The sequence below is a fragment of the Physeter macrocephalus genome, chromosome 12 (assembly GCF_002837175.3).
Source record: "Physeter macrocephalus isolate SW-GA chromosome 12, ASM283717v5, whole genome shotgun sequence".
Taxonomy (NCBI): domain Eukaryota; kingdom Metazoa; phylum Chordata; class Mammalia; order Artiodactyla; family Physeteridae; genus Physeter; species Physeter macrocephalus.
The window spans coordinates 46607428-46623065 of record NC_041225.1 but is presented as its reverse complement, the minus strand read 5'-3'; the positions used below and the strand labels follow the sequence as shown (position 1 = coordinate 46623065).

The 15638-nt window shown below is 39.0% G+C and overlaps 1 protein-coding gene across 3 annotated transcripts in view; it reads left to right on the top strand.

Moving 5' to 3' along the window:
- ZNF512 (zinc finger protein 512) overlaps nt 1-15638 on the top strand; it is a 35617-nt gene that overhangs the window by 7035 nt on the left and 12944 nt on the right. Inside the window, exons 3-10 of one of the 3 annotated variants that reach the window (XM_024118893.3) lie at nt 5531-5715; nt 6527-6622; nt 7228-7311; nt 7970-8094; nt 8634-8720; nt 9134-9232; nt 9823-9990; nt 12669-12863. In XM_024118893.3, coding sequence (XP_023974661.1) covers nt 5531-5715; nt 6527-6622; nt 7228-7311; nt 7970-8094; nt 8634-8720; nt 9134-9232; nt 9823-9990; nt 12669-12863 — 1039 coding nt within the window. Of the gene's footprint in view, nt 1-5527; nt 5716-6526; nt 6623-7227; nt 7312-7969; nt 8095-8633; nt 8721-9133; nt 9233-9822; nt 9991-12668; nt 12864-15638 lie in introns of all 3 variants that reach the window. The other 2 variants (XM_024118891.3, XM_024118894.3) reach the window with 2 other exon arrangements.

The following is a 15638-nucleotide window of genomic DNA, read 5'->3' as shown; positions in this document are numbered from 1 at the left end:
GCTACGATTTCAGTTTTCTTAAATTTTCCAAGGCTAGATTTGTGACCCAAGATATGATCTGTCCTGGAGAATGTTCCATGAGCACTTGAGAAAAATGTGTTTTCTGTTGTTTTTGGATGGAATGTCCTATAAATATCCATTAAGTCCATCTTGTTTAATGTATCATTTAAAACTTGTGTTTCCTTATTTATTTTCATTTTGGATGATCTGTCCATTGGTGAAAGTGGGGTGTTAAAGTCCCCTACTATGAAGTCCCCTACAACTAGAAGTTGTATTTTTTAAGAAATTTGTTCATCTTAATTTGTCACTTTTTTTGGCATAAAGTTTTTCGAAGTATTCTCATTATTTTAATGTCTGTATGATGTATAATAATAACCCCTCTTTCATTTCTGACATTGGTTATTTGTGGTATCTTTGGTATCTTTTTTTCTTGATCAGTCTAGCTACAGTGTTGCCAATTTTGTGATCTTTTCAAAGAACCAGATTTTCTGTAAAGTCTGTTTCCTAATTTGTGAATTTCTCCTTTTTATTATGTTGTTCCTTCTATTTCTTTGGGCTTACTTTGATCTTCTTTTTAAGGTACCTTAAGATGAAATCTTAACTCATTGATTTTAGATCTTCTTTTCTTTTTTTTTTTTTAAGAAGATGTTGGGGGTAGGAGTTTATTAATTAATTAATTAATTTTTGCTGTGTTGGGTCTTTGTTTCTGTGCGAAGCTATCTCTAGTTGTGGCAAGCGGGGGCCGCTCTTCATCGTGGTGCGCGGGCCTCTCAGTATCGCAGCCTCTCTTGTTGTGAAGCACAAGCTCCAAACGCGCAGGCTCAGTAGTTGTGGCTCATGGGCCTAGTTGCTCCGCAGCATGTGGGATCCTCCCACACCAGGGCTTGAACACGTGTCCCCTGCATTAGCAGGCAGACTCTCAACCACTGCACCACCAGGGAAGCCCCTAGATCTTCTTTTCTAACATAAGCATTTACAGCTTTAAGTTTCCTTCTAAGTACTGCTTTAGTTGCATCCCACAAATTTTGATATGTATATTTTTGTTGTTATTCACTTAAAATATTTTTGAATTTCCTTTGTGATTTCTTTTTTTTTTTTTTTTCGGTACGCGGGCTTCTCACTGTTGTGGCCTCTCCCGTTGCGGAGCACAGGCTCCAGATGCGCAGGCTCAGCAGCCATGGCTCATGGGCCCAGCCACTCCACGGCCTGTGGGATCTTCCCGGACCGGGGCATGAACCCGTGTGTCCTATATCGGCAGGCGGACTCTCAACCACTGCGCCACCAGGGAAGCCCATGTGATTTCATTTTTGACCCATGAATTATTTAGAATTGGATTCTTTAATTGCCAGATTTATTTTTTATTTTAGATACCTTGCTATTCTTGGTTTCTCATTTAATTCTGATGTGGTCAGGGAACACATGTATGATTTTCATCTTCTTAAGTTTAAAGGTTATAGCCCAGTATATGATCTATCTTGTGAATGTACAGTGTGCTCTTGAAAAGAAAGTATATCCCATAGTGTTGGATGTAGTGTTCTATAAATGTCAACTACAGCAAGGTGGCTAACAGTGTAGTTCAGATCTTCTGTGTCTTTACTCAATTTTTGTCTAGTCTGTCAGTTCCTAAGAGGAGGAGGACTTAAAGTTTCTGGTAAGATTGTAGAATTGTCTACTTTTCTTTTTCTATCAGTTTTGCTTTGTGTGCTTTGAGCCTCTGTTGTTAGACACATGCAATGAGTAATTATGTTTTCCTGATGATTTGTCATTTTAATTATTATGAAATGTCCCTTTTTATCTCTGGTAATACTCTTTGTCTTGAAGTCTATTTTATCTGATATTAAAATGGCCACTCCAGCCTTCTTGTGTTTGCTGATGGCATGGTATAATTTTTTCATCCTTTTACTTCCAATCTACATATGTCTTTATATTTAAATAAAGTGTGCCTCTGTAGGCAGCATATACTAGGATATTGCTTTTTTATTTACTCTCTCAATCTCTGACTTTTAACTGGAGTATTTAGACCATAAACATTTAAATTAATTATTGCATGATTGGATTTAGGTCTACTGTTTAATTATTTTTTCTCTCTACTCTGTTTTTTGTTCTTCTGTACCTTCTTTTGGATTATTTAAATGTTTAGTGTGCCATTTTAATTTATCTATTTGATTTTAGCTCTCTCTCCTGCTCCCCCCCCCCTTTTTTTTCCTTTGAGGGGGAGGTTTGGTAGTGGTTGCTCTAGGAATTACAATATATACCTACCCTTTCATCATCTACTTAGAGTTAAAATACTACCTCTTTGCTTAAATGTAGAACCATAGACCATATAGATTCCTTTAACCCCCTACCTGCTGACCACTAAATTATAGCTGTCAAATATATTACATCTACATTTATTGAAAACCTTACCAGATAATGCTAAAATTTTGCTTTAAAGAGTTTTTAATATTTACCTGGCTGTTTGCCATTTCTCTTGCTCTTTCTTCATTCTTAAAAACCCAAATTTCTCTCTGGTGTCATTTTTCCTTCAGCTGGAATTATTTCCTAGCATTTTTTATAGAGCAGTCTGCTGACAACAAATTTTCTTAGTTTTTCTTCATCTGAAGAAATATTCCTAAAGGCTATTTTCACTGAATATGGAATTTTGGATTGATAAATCTTTTCTCTCAGGATTTTAAAGATGTTGTTGTGCTGTCTTGTCCTTGGTTTCTGTTGAGAAATTCACAATCATTTGAATCATTGTTCTCTGTATGTAATATGTCATTTTTTTCTAGCTGCTTTCTGGATTTTTAAAAAATCTTCAGTTTTAAACAGTTTCATTAAGATATATCTAGGTGTGTTTTTCTATTGAGTGTTTGTTGAGCTCCTTAAATCTGTAAATTTAAGTTTTTCATTAAATTTGGGGGAATTTTCCACTATTATTTTTTTCAAAAATTTTTCCTCAATCTCTCTTTCCTCTTCTTCTGGGATTACAACTATGCTTAAGTTAGATCTTTTGATATTGACACCACAGGTTGTTGGGGCTCTGTTGACTGTTTTTCAGTCTTTTGTCCTCTTTGTTCTTCAGACTGGGTAATTTCTATTGATCTGTCTTCAAGTTCATAGATTCTTTCCTCTGCCATCTCCATTCTATTACTAGCCCATCCAGTGAGTTTTAATTTTATTTGTTACTTTTCAGTTTTAAAATTAATTTGCTCTTTTTTATGATTTCTGTTTTTCTGCTGATAATTCCTACATTTTCCTTCATTTCCAGTGTGTTTTCCTTTCTATCGTGGAGCATAGTTATAATAGCTGCTTTAAAGGCTTTGATAGTTCCAACATCTGCATCATCTTCCAACATCTGTTTATCATCTGTCCTTTGAGAATTGCTCACATTTTCCTGGTTCTTTGTGAACTGCATAATTTTTGAATTTATTCTCAAGATTGTGAATGTTATTTGTGTATACTGTGGGTCTTTTAGGATCTTCTGGGGATTGTTGCTGTTTTTATTTTAGCAGGTAACCTGTTTAGGTTCAGACCATAAATTCTGTCCTACTTTCTGAAGGCATTGGTTCAGTGGAACTGAGGTTCCATTCTTTTGAGTCTTTTCTATGATGGTTTAGAGCTAAGGGGTAAGTTTGAGACTTTTTCAGGTTCTTCAAATCTTGTTTCAGTTCTCCAAGCTTTTGATACGTTGGTTTGGATCTGTCTCAGAATAGTAGCTCAGGGGTTAGGCTGAGACTTGTGTAGTTTATTTAAATCTTATTTCACTTTCAAAGTCTTTGCTAAGCTGGTTTGGGTATGCTCCACACATACATAGCTCAGGTTAAGCTGTGATTTGTGTGGAGTTGTACCCAGAAATATGAGGTCATCTTCTTTGCCTATCTCTTCTCCATGATTCCCCCACATTCTCTAGTCTATAGAGACCCCTTTTCCTGGTTTCTAAGGCCAGAAAGATGGAGTTTCTATGAGAATTTAGGCTGCCCATGCTGGTCTGTGAGTGGGAGCCACCCTTGTTGCAAAGCTGCATGTGAGAGAAAAAAAAAACTGGGAAACATACCCCATGTGGCTCACTTCTCCCAGTTTTAACTCTTCTCCACAATCCACCTGCTTTTGTTTACTTTTTGAGGTCCAGAGTTTTTAGTTGTAACCAGCAAGAGGAATGGGCTGTAGTGGGTGTATGCCACTGTGCTGGAACCAGGACATCTCTGTATTAAATTTGTAATATTGGACCTCATTTACAGAGCTGAGAATCATTTTTCCCTTTATGTAGCATACTGACTTTGTAAGTCCCTGTTATTTTTTGTTTTCCCTATCCCCACATCCATCCCCTTCCTCCCAGAGACAACCATACTAACAAGTTTGATATTTGTCCTTAAATATTTATGAGTCCTTATCAAATAGCTAGTGCTGTTTGCTTGTGTAATTGTTTTTAACTTACTGAATTGACATTGTACTGTACATCTTGTTTTTTTTTATTGAACAGTATGCTTTTTAGTTATGTTCTTATCTCTAGATGTGTAGAAATGGTTTATTGCTTCTAACAGCTACATAATATTCCGTAGCAGGTATCTATCACATTTTACCTTTATTTACTCCTAAGAATGGTCACCTTTGTTACTTCCATCTACCTGCTACCACAAACCTCTATGTGTAATTGTTACCAACTGTACCTCTAAAGTGTTGTCTTGAATCTGTCAGTTTATCATCTCTACTATGAAACCTTAGTTCAAGTTCAAGCTTTCATCATCTCTTATCCATACTATTGCAATAAGCTGCCAACTCTTCTCCTTTCTTTCACTCATCCTCCATGGGTCATCTTTCATACAGCATCCAGAGTGACCTTTCTAAACCGTAAATGTAAGGCAGGCCTCACACAGTTAAGTTAGCTGGAAGAGGAATGTCTCAGAGATCCTTGGACTACACTTTGAGAACTGCTGCTCTACCACACTTTGAGCCATCTAGAAGATACTTTGTCACTACTCAGGAATGTTTGTTGACTACATACTGACTGGTCTTAGATTTAGAAATTTGGATCCAGCCATACACCAGACTTCTGGCCAGCTTAACTCAGACAAGATAGCACCCTTCCTTTAGCTATGGGATCTAAGTATCAAGTTGCCTAAGCAAGACAGGGTGCCCTGACATCAAGGTGTAGTGGTTACTCTCCCTCTGCCAGAGAAATAGGGAGGCCTGGACACACCTGCTTACAGATCCAGGGGATCTTCTGAAGGGTCATGGAACACCCTGTTTTACTACTTTCTTTTCATTGATGGATTTAGGAAGGAATGCCTACTTGGGCTATAGAATGATCATTTATATGGACTGCTTATGCTTTCTGATTATAGTGAAGTATAATAATAATTATATGTATTGTACTAGATCAACTATTTTAATTGTTAGAAAATTACAATCTAAATTGTTTTTATTATCAGGCTTCTTAGTTTTTTGCACAGGTAACCAACTTGGTTATCTTCTTATGATGTAATATAAGTAATAGAAACTTTACTCCAGACCCTCCTTTGTGGTATTTATCTTTGTGTCATGTTAGTAGCAGGACCCAGTGCTCCATAAAGGATAATAGTTTCCAGTACACTATCCCTCATGATGACTCCTTAAGCGGCTCATCATCTGCTTCTTCGTGTGAACCGGTGAGTGATTTCCCAGCCTCCTTCCGAAAGTCTACGTACTGGATGAAGATGAGAAGGATCAAGCCAGCTGCTACTTCCCATGTTGAAGGTATCAGTATTAGTATCTTATTCCAAAGACAGGGAACTCTCTAAAGTTATATTTGAGGTAGCTGTTGTAAATGGCTCTTAAAGTATTTAGTACCACATATGTGTTGCTTAATAGTGGTTGAATTTTTTTTTTTTTTTTTTTCTTGGCCGTGCCACTCGGCTTGTGGGATCTTAGTTCCCCAACCAGGGATTGAACCTGGGCCATGGCAGTGAAAGCGCCAAGTCCTAACCAGTGGACCACCAGGGAAGTCCCCTGAAATTTTTTTTTAAGGTGTTAGGCTGTCATATACTCTTAGCTTCATGAACTGTCCCTCTGTTTTACTGAGTGAAATTCTGCTGATCTTACTCTCTAAGATTATGTGGTATAGCCTTTCCTCTTCATACGAATTGAACTTTCTTTCCCGTTGTTCTAGTTTGATCCTCTGTTGAGGATTTAGGGGCTAGTGTAAGGATTATTCTAAGTGGAATTTCTTAGTGGTTATAGTCTGAAGGATTCTTAGTAGCCCTCTATCTTGAACAGTTAGCCTCAAATCAGGATCAAACAAATCACACTGCCTGAAGGATCTTATTTTTCATAGGGAACAGTTGATCACTTGGGATGGAGAACAGTACAAAAGGAAAAGGGGAGGTTGAGTCAGTTAATGAAGAGTTATACCAACTTGCCTAAAAATGTTACAAACACTTCTGTAAGACCTGTGCTTGCTGATAATCTTTCCCTTTGGTGGTCTTGTGATCGATGATTTGAAGGCGGGCGTAGATGTTCTCATATAAACCATACTGAGATTTTGTTTTGTTTTCCTATGTTATTTCAGGGTCAGGTGGAGTATCAGCCAAAGGAAAAAGGAAACCCAGGCAGGAAGAAGATGAAGACTATCGAGAATTTCCTCAGAAGAAGCATAAGCTTTATGGTAAGGGAGTAACTTTGCTAATTCTTTTTCACTCCGTGCCTGGGCTTTATTCTCTGAAGGTGAAAGGGAGAGGGACCTTAGATTTTGGCCCTTAAGCACTTTTGAGCCCTTTGAAATTTTTGGCAAGGAATGGCCTCCATCCTGCCTTTTTTTTTTTTTTTTTTTTTTTTAATTTTCGCTGCGCTGGATCTTCGTTGCGGCGCACGGCTTCTCTAGTTGTGGTGTGTGGGCTCTCTAGTTGTGGTGCACGGGCTTCTCTGGTTGAGGCTCAATGGCTCTAGAGCTCGCAGGCTCAGTAGTTGTAGCGCGCGGGCTCTCTAGTTGCAGCGTGTAGGCTTAGTTGCGGTATGTGGGATCTTAGTTCCCTGACCAGCGATTGAACCCGGGCCCCTTGCATTGGGAGCACGGAATCTTAAACACTGGACCACCAGGGAAGACCCCCATCCTGCCTTATTTTAACTGTTTTCTTCTGTCATGACTTAAGGGAGTCATTTGGTTGAGGGAGTGGGGCCTAGGGTGTTGAGAAGAGGAGGAAAGAGATTTTGGTGCTAGAGAGGGGTCAGCAAAGGTGATGTGTTGGGCTTCAAGTTTCTGTCTTGCGTCAGGGAGGAAGCAACGGCCTAAAACTCAGCCTAATCCCAAAACCCAGGCTCGTCGTATTCGGAAGGAACCACCAGCTTATGCAGCAGGTATGCTTTCTGTCGGAAGCTTTGTGAGATCTAGTTCTCTCCTTCTGTCTTTTTTGTTGTTGTTGGTAAAGGAATGATGTACCAAAGCATTTTTTTTAGGGAGGCACTTATTAAGCACATGGCTTTGGAGGTCAGTCATGTTTGTTCAAGTTTTGGCTCTTCATTAATTTTTCGACCTGCCTCTTAATTTCTGCAAACTTCAGTTTCCTTGTCTCTAAATAGGAATAATAAAGGCAGTCAGAATTGTTGTGAAAATTAAATGGGATAACAACAATCAACAAAGTCTCAGGCACATAGGAAACACTTAGCAAACTGATTGTTATATATCTCAATATCCCATTCTAATATGCTACTATGAAAAATATTACCCATTGACAGTTATACGTCAGTAAAACTGGGAAAAATATTATTGCTCATTTCTTTAAGCCACTGGGCTTTGGAGTGGTTGTTGGATGGTTTTGATGGTGGGGAATTGAGTAGGAGTTTCAGAAACTCTTCACTGTCTGAAAAAATTATTTCTAGAAGTTATATATAGCAAGAGTCTTTCCCCCAGGAAGAGGAAAAGCCACTTTATGATACTTTTCCTAAAATCTGGGATTGTGCTTTTCGTTTCTGGAGAATACTGCAAATTGTAAGTGTTCCTTTCTCTCCTTTGTAGGCAGTTTAGAGGAGCAGTGGTACTTAGAAATTGTGGATAAAGGCAGTGTCTCCTGTCCTACCTGCCAGGCAGTGGGGAGAAAGACCATAGAGGGCTTAAAGAAACACATGGAAAACTGCAAACAGGTTAGATATTTTGTGGCATTTCATAACTGTTACGACTTTTTACCCAAACTTTAAACCTCTGGCACTGTCTTAGATACGCTGATTATTGTGGAGAAGAGGCAGCATTGTGTCATAGAGAAAACATAGACTCTGGAGTCTGACAGACTTGGGTTTGATTCTTCATTCAGCTACTTACTAGTTGTGTCATTTAGCTTTTTATGTGTGGACCTCAGTTTTCTCATTTATAAAGTAGAGATAGTTACTACCTTGTGTAGTCCGTGAGAGGATAAAAAAGAAATATTACATGCTAAGTGCCTACCCCATTACTTGGCAAATACTGGCACTCAGTAAATGGTAGTTCTTATTATTTTGAAAATGAATAGCCTTTACCTCTTTGCCCTTGAGGACATGACAATGAGCTTTTGGGATTTTGAGATTCATTGACTATTACAGAATTTGGGAAATAAAGGAGATGCAGACCAGAGCAGTTGAATAGGACTTTGTGACATTCTGTTTCTCTGTTGAACAGCCTGGCCCTGAGCAGTATTTTTTCCTTGTAGGAAATGTTCACTTGTCATCATTGTGGGAAACAACTTCGTTCACTGGCAGGGATGAAGTATCATGTCATGGCAAATCATAATAGCTTGGTAAGAGTGTCTTCTGTGCTGTATGAGCCTATGTGGTATTTGGATGCCTTTACTTGGATGAGTGTAGATAAATCAGTGGAGATGGCTAAGGCTCTGGGACTTCATGGGGAGTTAAGTAAGAAGACCCTTTAGATAGAAGAGTTATACACAGTGAAATGTGGCTACACAGGTATTTGTGTTTAGGTTTGCCCAAAGGTTCATATCCTGGGAGGTAGAGGCTTTGAACTCTTAGTTCCTTTACACTCACTTCACTGTTTAGGAGAAGATGGAGAAAGCCAGGAGTCAGATAACTTAGACTTCATGGGCATCAGCTTAGGTATTAGTCCAGTCCTTGATTCTCCTATGATAGAGTTTTTTTTCTGTATCTGTCTTGTCCATGAGTCATTTGCCTGTTTGCTTCTCTTGCTTTCTAGCCCATCTTGAAGGCTGGAGATGAAATAGATGAGCCAAGTGAGAGGGAACGTCTCCGAACAGTTCTCAAGAGACTGGGAAAGCTGAGGTGCATGCGTGAGGTAAGAGCCCAAAGACAGCAGCTCCTTCTGCCTGGAGTCTCAGGTCAATGTCTTTCTGTTACTCGCTTCCATGTCTCCTGCTTCTCCCTTACAGACCTGGTTTTGTGTCATCTTCCAGCATAAGAGCGACTTCTGTTTTTCAGGGTCTCCTGAACCCATTAACAGTTCTTTATTTTCTTTCTCATCTCCAGAAATTTGTTCTCCCTTTTCCCTTTGTTTGAAGGAGTTTCTTTGTCATCCTTTCTTTAGTGTGATAAAGAGGATTGTAGTAACCTCATGTGAGGAACTTTGTTATTGCTGGCTGTTTGATATTGGGGTGGAGTTGGATCATAGACCAAGGAGGAAGCTGTGACACAGACGAGGTATACAGTTCTAGTTTACTGATTGCTGACTAAGTTGATTGAATATCATACTTGGTGGTAGATAGGACAGCAGTTGGGCCAGGGACAAGGAAGGGTTGTGCGAATGGGAAATGCTGGAGAGGGTCTAGTGATATAAGAGCGTCTGTTTGTATGATGTGGTTGTTTAGAAGTTTAGAAATCATATAAAAATATGTAAGATTATAACATAGACCTCTCTCCTTTGTTCAGAGTTGCTCTAGTAGCTTCACCAGCATCATGGGATATCTGTATCATGTTAGAAAATGTGGCAAAGGGGCTGCAGAGCTGGAGAAGATGACCCTGAAATGTCACCACTGTGGAAAGCCATATAGATCGAAGGCTGGACTTGCGTATCATCTGAGGTCAGAGCATGGGCCTGTGAGTACTGATTGCTTTCCAGACCCTGTTTGGGGATCTGTTCTGCGGTGACTGCTTGCCCCTGCATCTTTCCTACATCCTTGGTTCCTCATTTGTAGTCTCTTTTAATCTGAATGTTTTTGTTCTCTCTCTTCCTTGTTCTTTTGTGCTCTCCTATCTGCTGTTTGATCATTATTAGTTTAAAGAAATCAGAGTTCATTGTATAGTCTGGGCAGAAGTAAACTCATTACTATATATATATATATATATATATATATATATATATACATATTTTTTTTTTTTTTGCTGTACGTGGGCCTCTCACTGCTGGGGCAGTAAACTCATTACTATATTTTTAAAGCTTAAGGCATTCTCCCTAAGCGAGAAATTTTGCGGGATTCTATCCAGCCGATCCCTCTATTCCAATTTTTTTGTCTTGACTTTTTCTTTTCCTGATTACATTTCTAGGCTCCCCCACCTCGTTTTTTTTTTTTTTTAGCGTTAAGTTTCAAGATGTAACTTACATATGGTAATTAATATTCACTCTTTTTAGTATACAGTTATAAGAGTTTTGACAAAAACATACAGTCATGTAATTACCACCATGATCAAGATATAGAACAATTTGATCATGCCCCCCAGATTCTTTTTGTCCCTTTGTAGTCAGTTGTTCTTCCCATCCCCAGCCCCTGGCAACCACTGATCTATTTCCTGTCCCTATAGTTTTGCCTTTTTTGGAATGTCATATAAATGGAATCATACAGTATACACCCTCTTGAGTCTGGCTTCTTTCACTTAGCATAATGCACTTGTGAGTCATCCATGTGTTGCATGGATCATTAGTTTATTCCTTTTTGTTTCTGTCTAGGATTCTATTGTATGGATATATCACAGTTTATCCATTCACCAGTTGAAGAGCATTTGAGTCATTTCTAGTTTTGGGCAGTTTTGAATAAGCTGCTATAAACATTTACCTAAAGGTTTTTGTGTGAAAATAAGTTTTAATTTCTCTTGGGTAAATACTTAGGAATGGGATTGTTAGGTCATATGATAAGTGTATGTTTAACTTTGTAAGAAACTGCCAAACTGTTTTCCTAAGTGGCTGTGCCATTTTGCATTCTCACCAGCAAAGTATGAGAATTCCAGGAGCTTTGCGTCTTTATCAGCACTTGCCCTTGTCATGTTCATTTTTTAAATCCATTCTGATAGGTGTGTAGCGGTATTTTACTGCAGTTTAAATTTGCATTTCCCTAATGACTAATGATATTGACCATCTTTTCATCTGCTTATTGGCAATGTCAGTCTTTAGTGAAGTTTCTTCTTTAGTGAAGTGTCTGTTGAAATCCTGTGTTCATTTTATTGCAGTTTTTCTTGTCTTGCTATTACGTTTTAAATATATTTTGAGTTTTTTATATATTCTGGAAACAAGTCTTTTATTTATTTATTTATTTCTATTATTATTTTTTGCTGCGCTGTGCGGAATGCAACATCTGAATTCCCTGACTGGGGATCGAACCCGTGCCCCCTGCATTGGGAGCGCAGTCTTAACCACCGGACCAACAGGGAAGTCCCTGGACACGAGTCTTTTAGCAGATACATGTTTTGCAAATATTTTCTCCCAGTCTGTAGCTTGTCTTCGCATTTTTTATAGTGTTTTTCAAAGGGCAGAATTCTTAATTTTCATAAAGTTCAGTTTATCTTTTTTTTTCCTTTTATGGATAATGCTTTTGTTGTTGTATCTAAGATATCTTTGCCCAATCCAGTGTATAATTTTCTTTTGCTGCATTATAACAATCACCATAAAATTAATGGCTTAAACAACACAACTGTATTATCTCACAGTTTATTAGGCCAGAAGTCCAGGTTACAGCATGGCTCTGCTGGTTCCCCTGTGTAGAGCCTCACAAGACTGGAATCAAAGTGTCGGTAGGGCTATTCCTTTCTGGAGGCTCGAGGAGAGGATCTGTTTCCAGGCTCATTAAGATGGTTCAAGAATTCAGTTCCATTCAGGCATAGTACCTCATTTCCGTGTTTGCTGGGAGATGTGCTCAACTTCTAAAGGCTACCTGCAATCCCTGGCTCATGGTCCATTTATCTTCGAGTCAGCAAGAGTATTGAGTCTCTCTCATGCTTGAAATGTCTCCTGCTTCTTTTTTCTGTCACACCTCTCCTACTTAAAGTCAACTGATTATGGACATGTATTAGATGTACAAGAATACCTTCACATCAGCATCTAGATTAATGTTTGGTTGATTAACTGATGACGGTAGCCTCACCAAGTTGACACATCAAAAAAACATCATGCCCAGGGTCACAAAACGTTCTCCCTAGGTTTCTTCTAGAATTTTTATACTTTTATGGTTTACATTTACGTCTATGATCCATTTTGAATTAATTTTTGTATATGGGTTGATGTTTATTTCTTTGTATATGGGTATATCTTGACTTTTAACCACTTTCACTTATTCCAACACAACAGATTTTATCCTCCTAAGAAGCTTTTTACCAGTAAAATATGCATTAAGATGGTAGAGCTTTATACTGGTGGTTAGCAAGCTAGTAAGTAGCTTTCTTTTCTTTCTCTTTTTTTTTTTTAAATAGCTCTTTCGATACTGAGAGCAGGAAGGACAGCCTTTAATCACTGGATCTGATGGCAGCCGTTTCTCAGGCCTGTGTTTTACTGGGTCTTATTCTTGCAGATATCCTTCTTTCCAGAGTCAGGACAGCCAGAGTGCTTGAAGGACATGAGCTTGGAGCCAAAGAGTGGGGGCCGAGTTCAGAGGCGTTCTGCCAAGATAGCTGTATACCACCTGCAGGAGCTGGCCTCTGCTGAACTGGCCAAGGAGTGGCCTAAGAGAAAGGTGCTTCAGGATCTGGTACCTGATGATCGGAAGGTGAGGCAGAAAGTAGTATTAATTTTGAACCATTATGTCTGATACTGGGCTTACTACATAGAGAAAAGTAAACACATTTGAGTGAGTACATGATAGATAATATTTTGCTCCTTTATCCTTGGAGATGGAGTATATCTGATCCAGCTTCAGTGTTTGGATTCATGTAGGTCCTAGAGTGACAGTCTTTTTCAGAAGTTCTTTAAGGAGCCCTCTTAATTTTAGGCTACTTCCAGGGTGAACCTGAATTCCCAGGTCACTTTTTTGTTTGGTCTTTGCCCAGTATGTTTCCACTTTGTTAGTTCATATGTAGTAGTTTAATATTTAGTTTAGGTACGTGTTTTCAGTTTGTTTTTATAGCAGTAGAACCCCTTTCCCCACCTACTTTTTTTTCCAAATAATAAAAGCTTATGCAAAACACCAGTATATAAAATAACTGAAAATGGAGCTGCTCTGAGTAACTAGGGGTGGTGAGCCCAAAGGCTTGTCTACTTAGCCTTCTCCTTAATACTTTTATCATTCCCCTCCATGGCCCCAAATGTACTTCTGAGGGGTGCAGAACCCAGCTTGGAAGCCTTTGGTTTAGAATAAACAGATCATAGAGGGAAGGAGGTCTTTTGGGCCAAGAGGAGACAAGGAGTATATGACAGTGGAGTAGTCATGGGAGGGGGTTGGAGGGCTATACAGTAAGGACTAAGATCAGAGTTAAGGGTCTGTTACTCTCCAGGGTGTAAAGAAGAATAGCTTAGATTTGGCCTATTGCTTTGACCCATGTGAGAGGAATGTTATGTGTTATAAAAAAATAGGTCAAATCTAGAAGTTAACACTTTTTCTTATTTGGTCTAAAAATCAGTCCTACTGGTGTCCAAGAAGTTGGATCCTGTTTTTGAATATCAGAACATCCTTTCTTGTTTCAGACTTATTGCCACTTTTTTCATGCCACAGGCTAAAGTACATGGTTATCTAAATTCAGTTTAGATGTGAATTTTGCACAGTGATATATATCTTGTGGTATTGCAGTCCAGTTGTTTTCATTTTGCACGGTATCCGTTAGAGAATTTGTTAGCTCACTGATAAGTTTTGGTAGTGTTACCTAGCAGATACTTTCTCAAAATCATCAAACAGTTTTATATTTTGACCGTGTATGGGTTTTAAGGCATAATTTTTTTTTAAACATAAAAACTTAATTTTTTGGATTGTGTTTCAAAAGTCAAAATGATGACAAACATTGAGATATCTCACTCTAATTTGTCTTTTTCCTCTCCTGTATTTATGATTAACCATTCTTATTAGTTTCTTGTGTGTCCTTCTGGTGTTTCTTGATGCAAACACAAGCAATTTGTTTAGGAAAACCTCCTGTGTTTTCCTTTACTCTCACACTACTACACACTCACAGCACTTCTGATACCAGATGTGTGGGGTTTTCCCACATTGGCCAATTCTCCAACACCAGCTGGGTATCCTACAATTTAATATAGTTCTCACACTATCTACTTGGAGTTAATATCAGATCATATAAGTTAAGGGCTCAATCCCACAAGACTGCTTCAACTTCAGATTCCAGTCATAAGTCCCAGGTTGTCAACTTGTACTCTGATGGATTGGCTATAAATTGGAGTTCCCATGACCCCCTCCTTGGGTTTGATAATTTGCTCAAATGATTCACAGAACTCAGGGAAACACGTTTACTGGTTTATTATAAAGGATGTAATGAAGGGTACAGATGAACAACCAGATGAAGAGATACATAAGGTGAGGTCTGGAAGAGTCTCGAGCATCAGAGCTCTTGTCCTGTGGAGTTGGGGGTGTGTCACTCTCCTGGCACATAGATATGTTCACCAACCCAGAAGTTCTCTGAACCCTGTTATTTGGGGATTTTTATGGAGGGTTCATCGCATAGGCATAATTGATTATTAACTCCATTTTCATACCCTCTCTGCTTGCCAGAGAATGGGAGGTGGGCCTGAAAGTTCCAAACTTCTAATCAGTGCTTTGTCTTTCTGGTGACCAGCCCCCTTCTAGGAGTCCACCAAGAGTCAACTCATTAGAACAAAAGATGCTTCTGTCACCCAGGAAATTCCAAGAGATTTAGGAGCTCTGTGTCAGATATTCCTATAACTGAGGGTATTACAAATTTTAGGAGCTCTGTGTCAAGTACGAGAGTCAAAGACTTAAGTATTAGCAGGATCTAGGGTGCAGAGACCAATATATATTTCTTACTATTTTACAAATATATATTCCTTTTTTAAAAAACCTTTGTATTTTGAAATAATTTTAGACTTACAAAATCATTGCAAAATTAGTACAGAGTTTCCATGTGCTCTTTACCCAGCTTCCTCTAATGCCAACATGTTACATGTAAGTATAACAGGATCCCATCAGCATCCCATTAGGATTCCACATTTAATTTTGTTTACTGTGTCTCCTTAGTCTCCTCCAATCTGTTACAGTTCTTTGGGCATTCTTTGTCTTTTGTGTCCTTGACACTTTTGAAGAGACTATCTGGTTATTTTGTAGAATATCCCTAATGTGGGAGTGTCTGGCATTTTCTCAAGATTAGATTAAAGGTTTTATGTTTTTGTGGGTTTTTTTTGCGGTACATGGGCCTCTCACTGCTGTGGCCTCTCCCGCTGCGGAGCACAGGCTCCGGACGCGCAGGCTCAGCGGCCATGGCTCATGGGCCTAGCCGCTCCGCGGCATGTGGGGTCTTTCCGGACGGGGAAAGGAACCCGTGTCCCGGTCCGGGAGGATCCCATATGCCGCGGAGCGGCTGGGCCC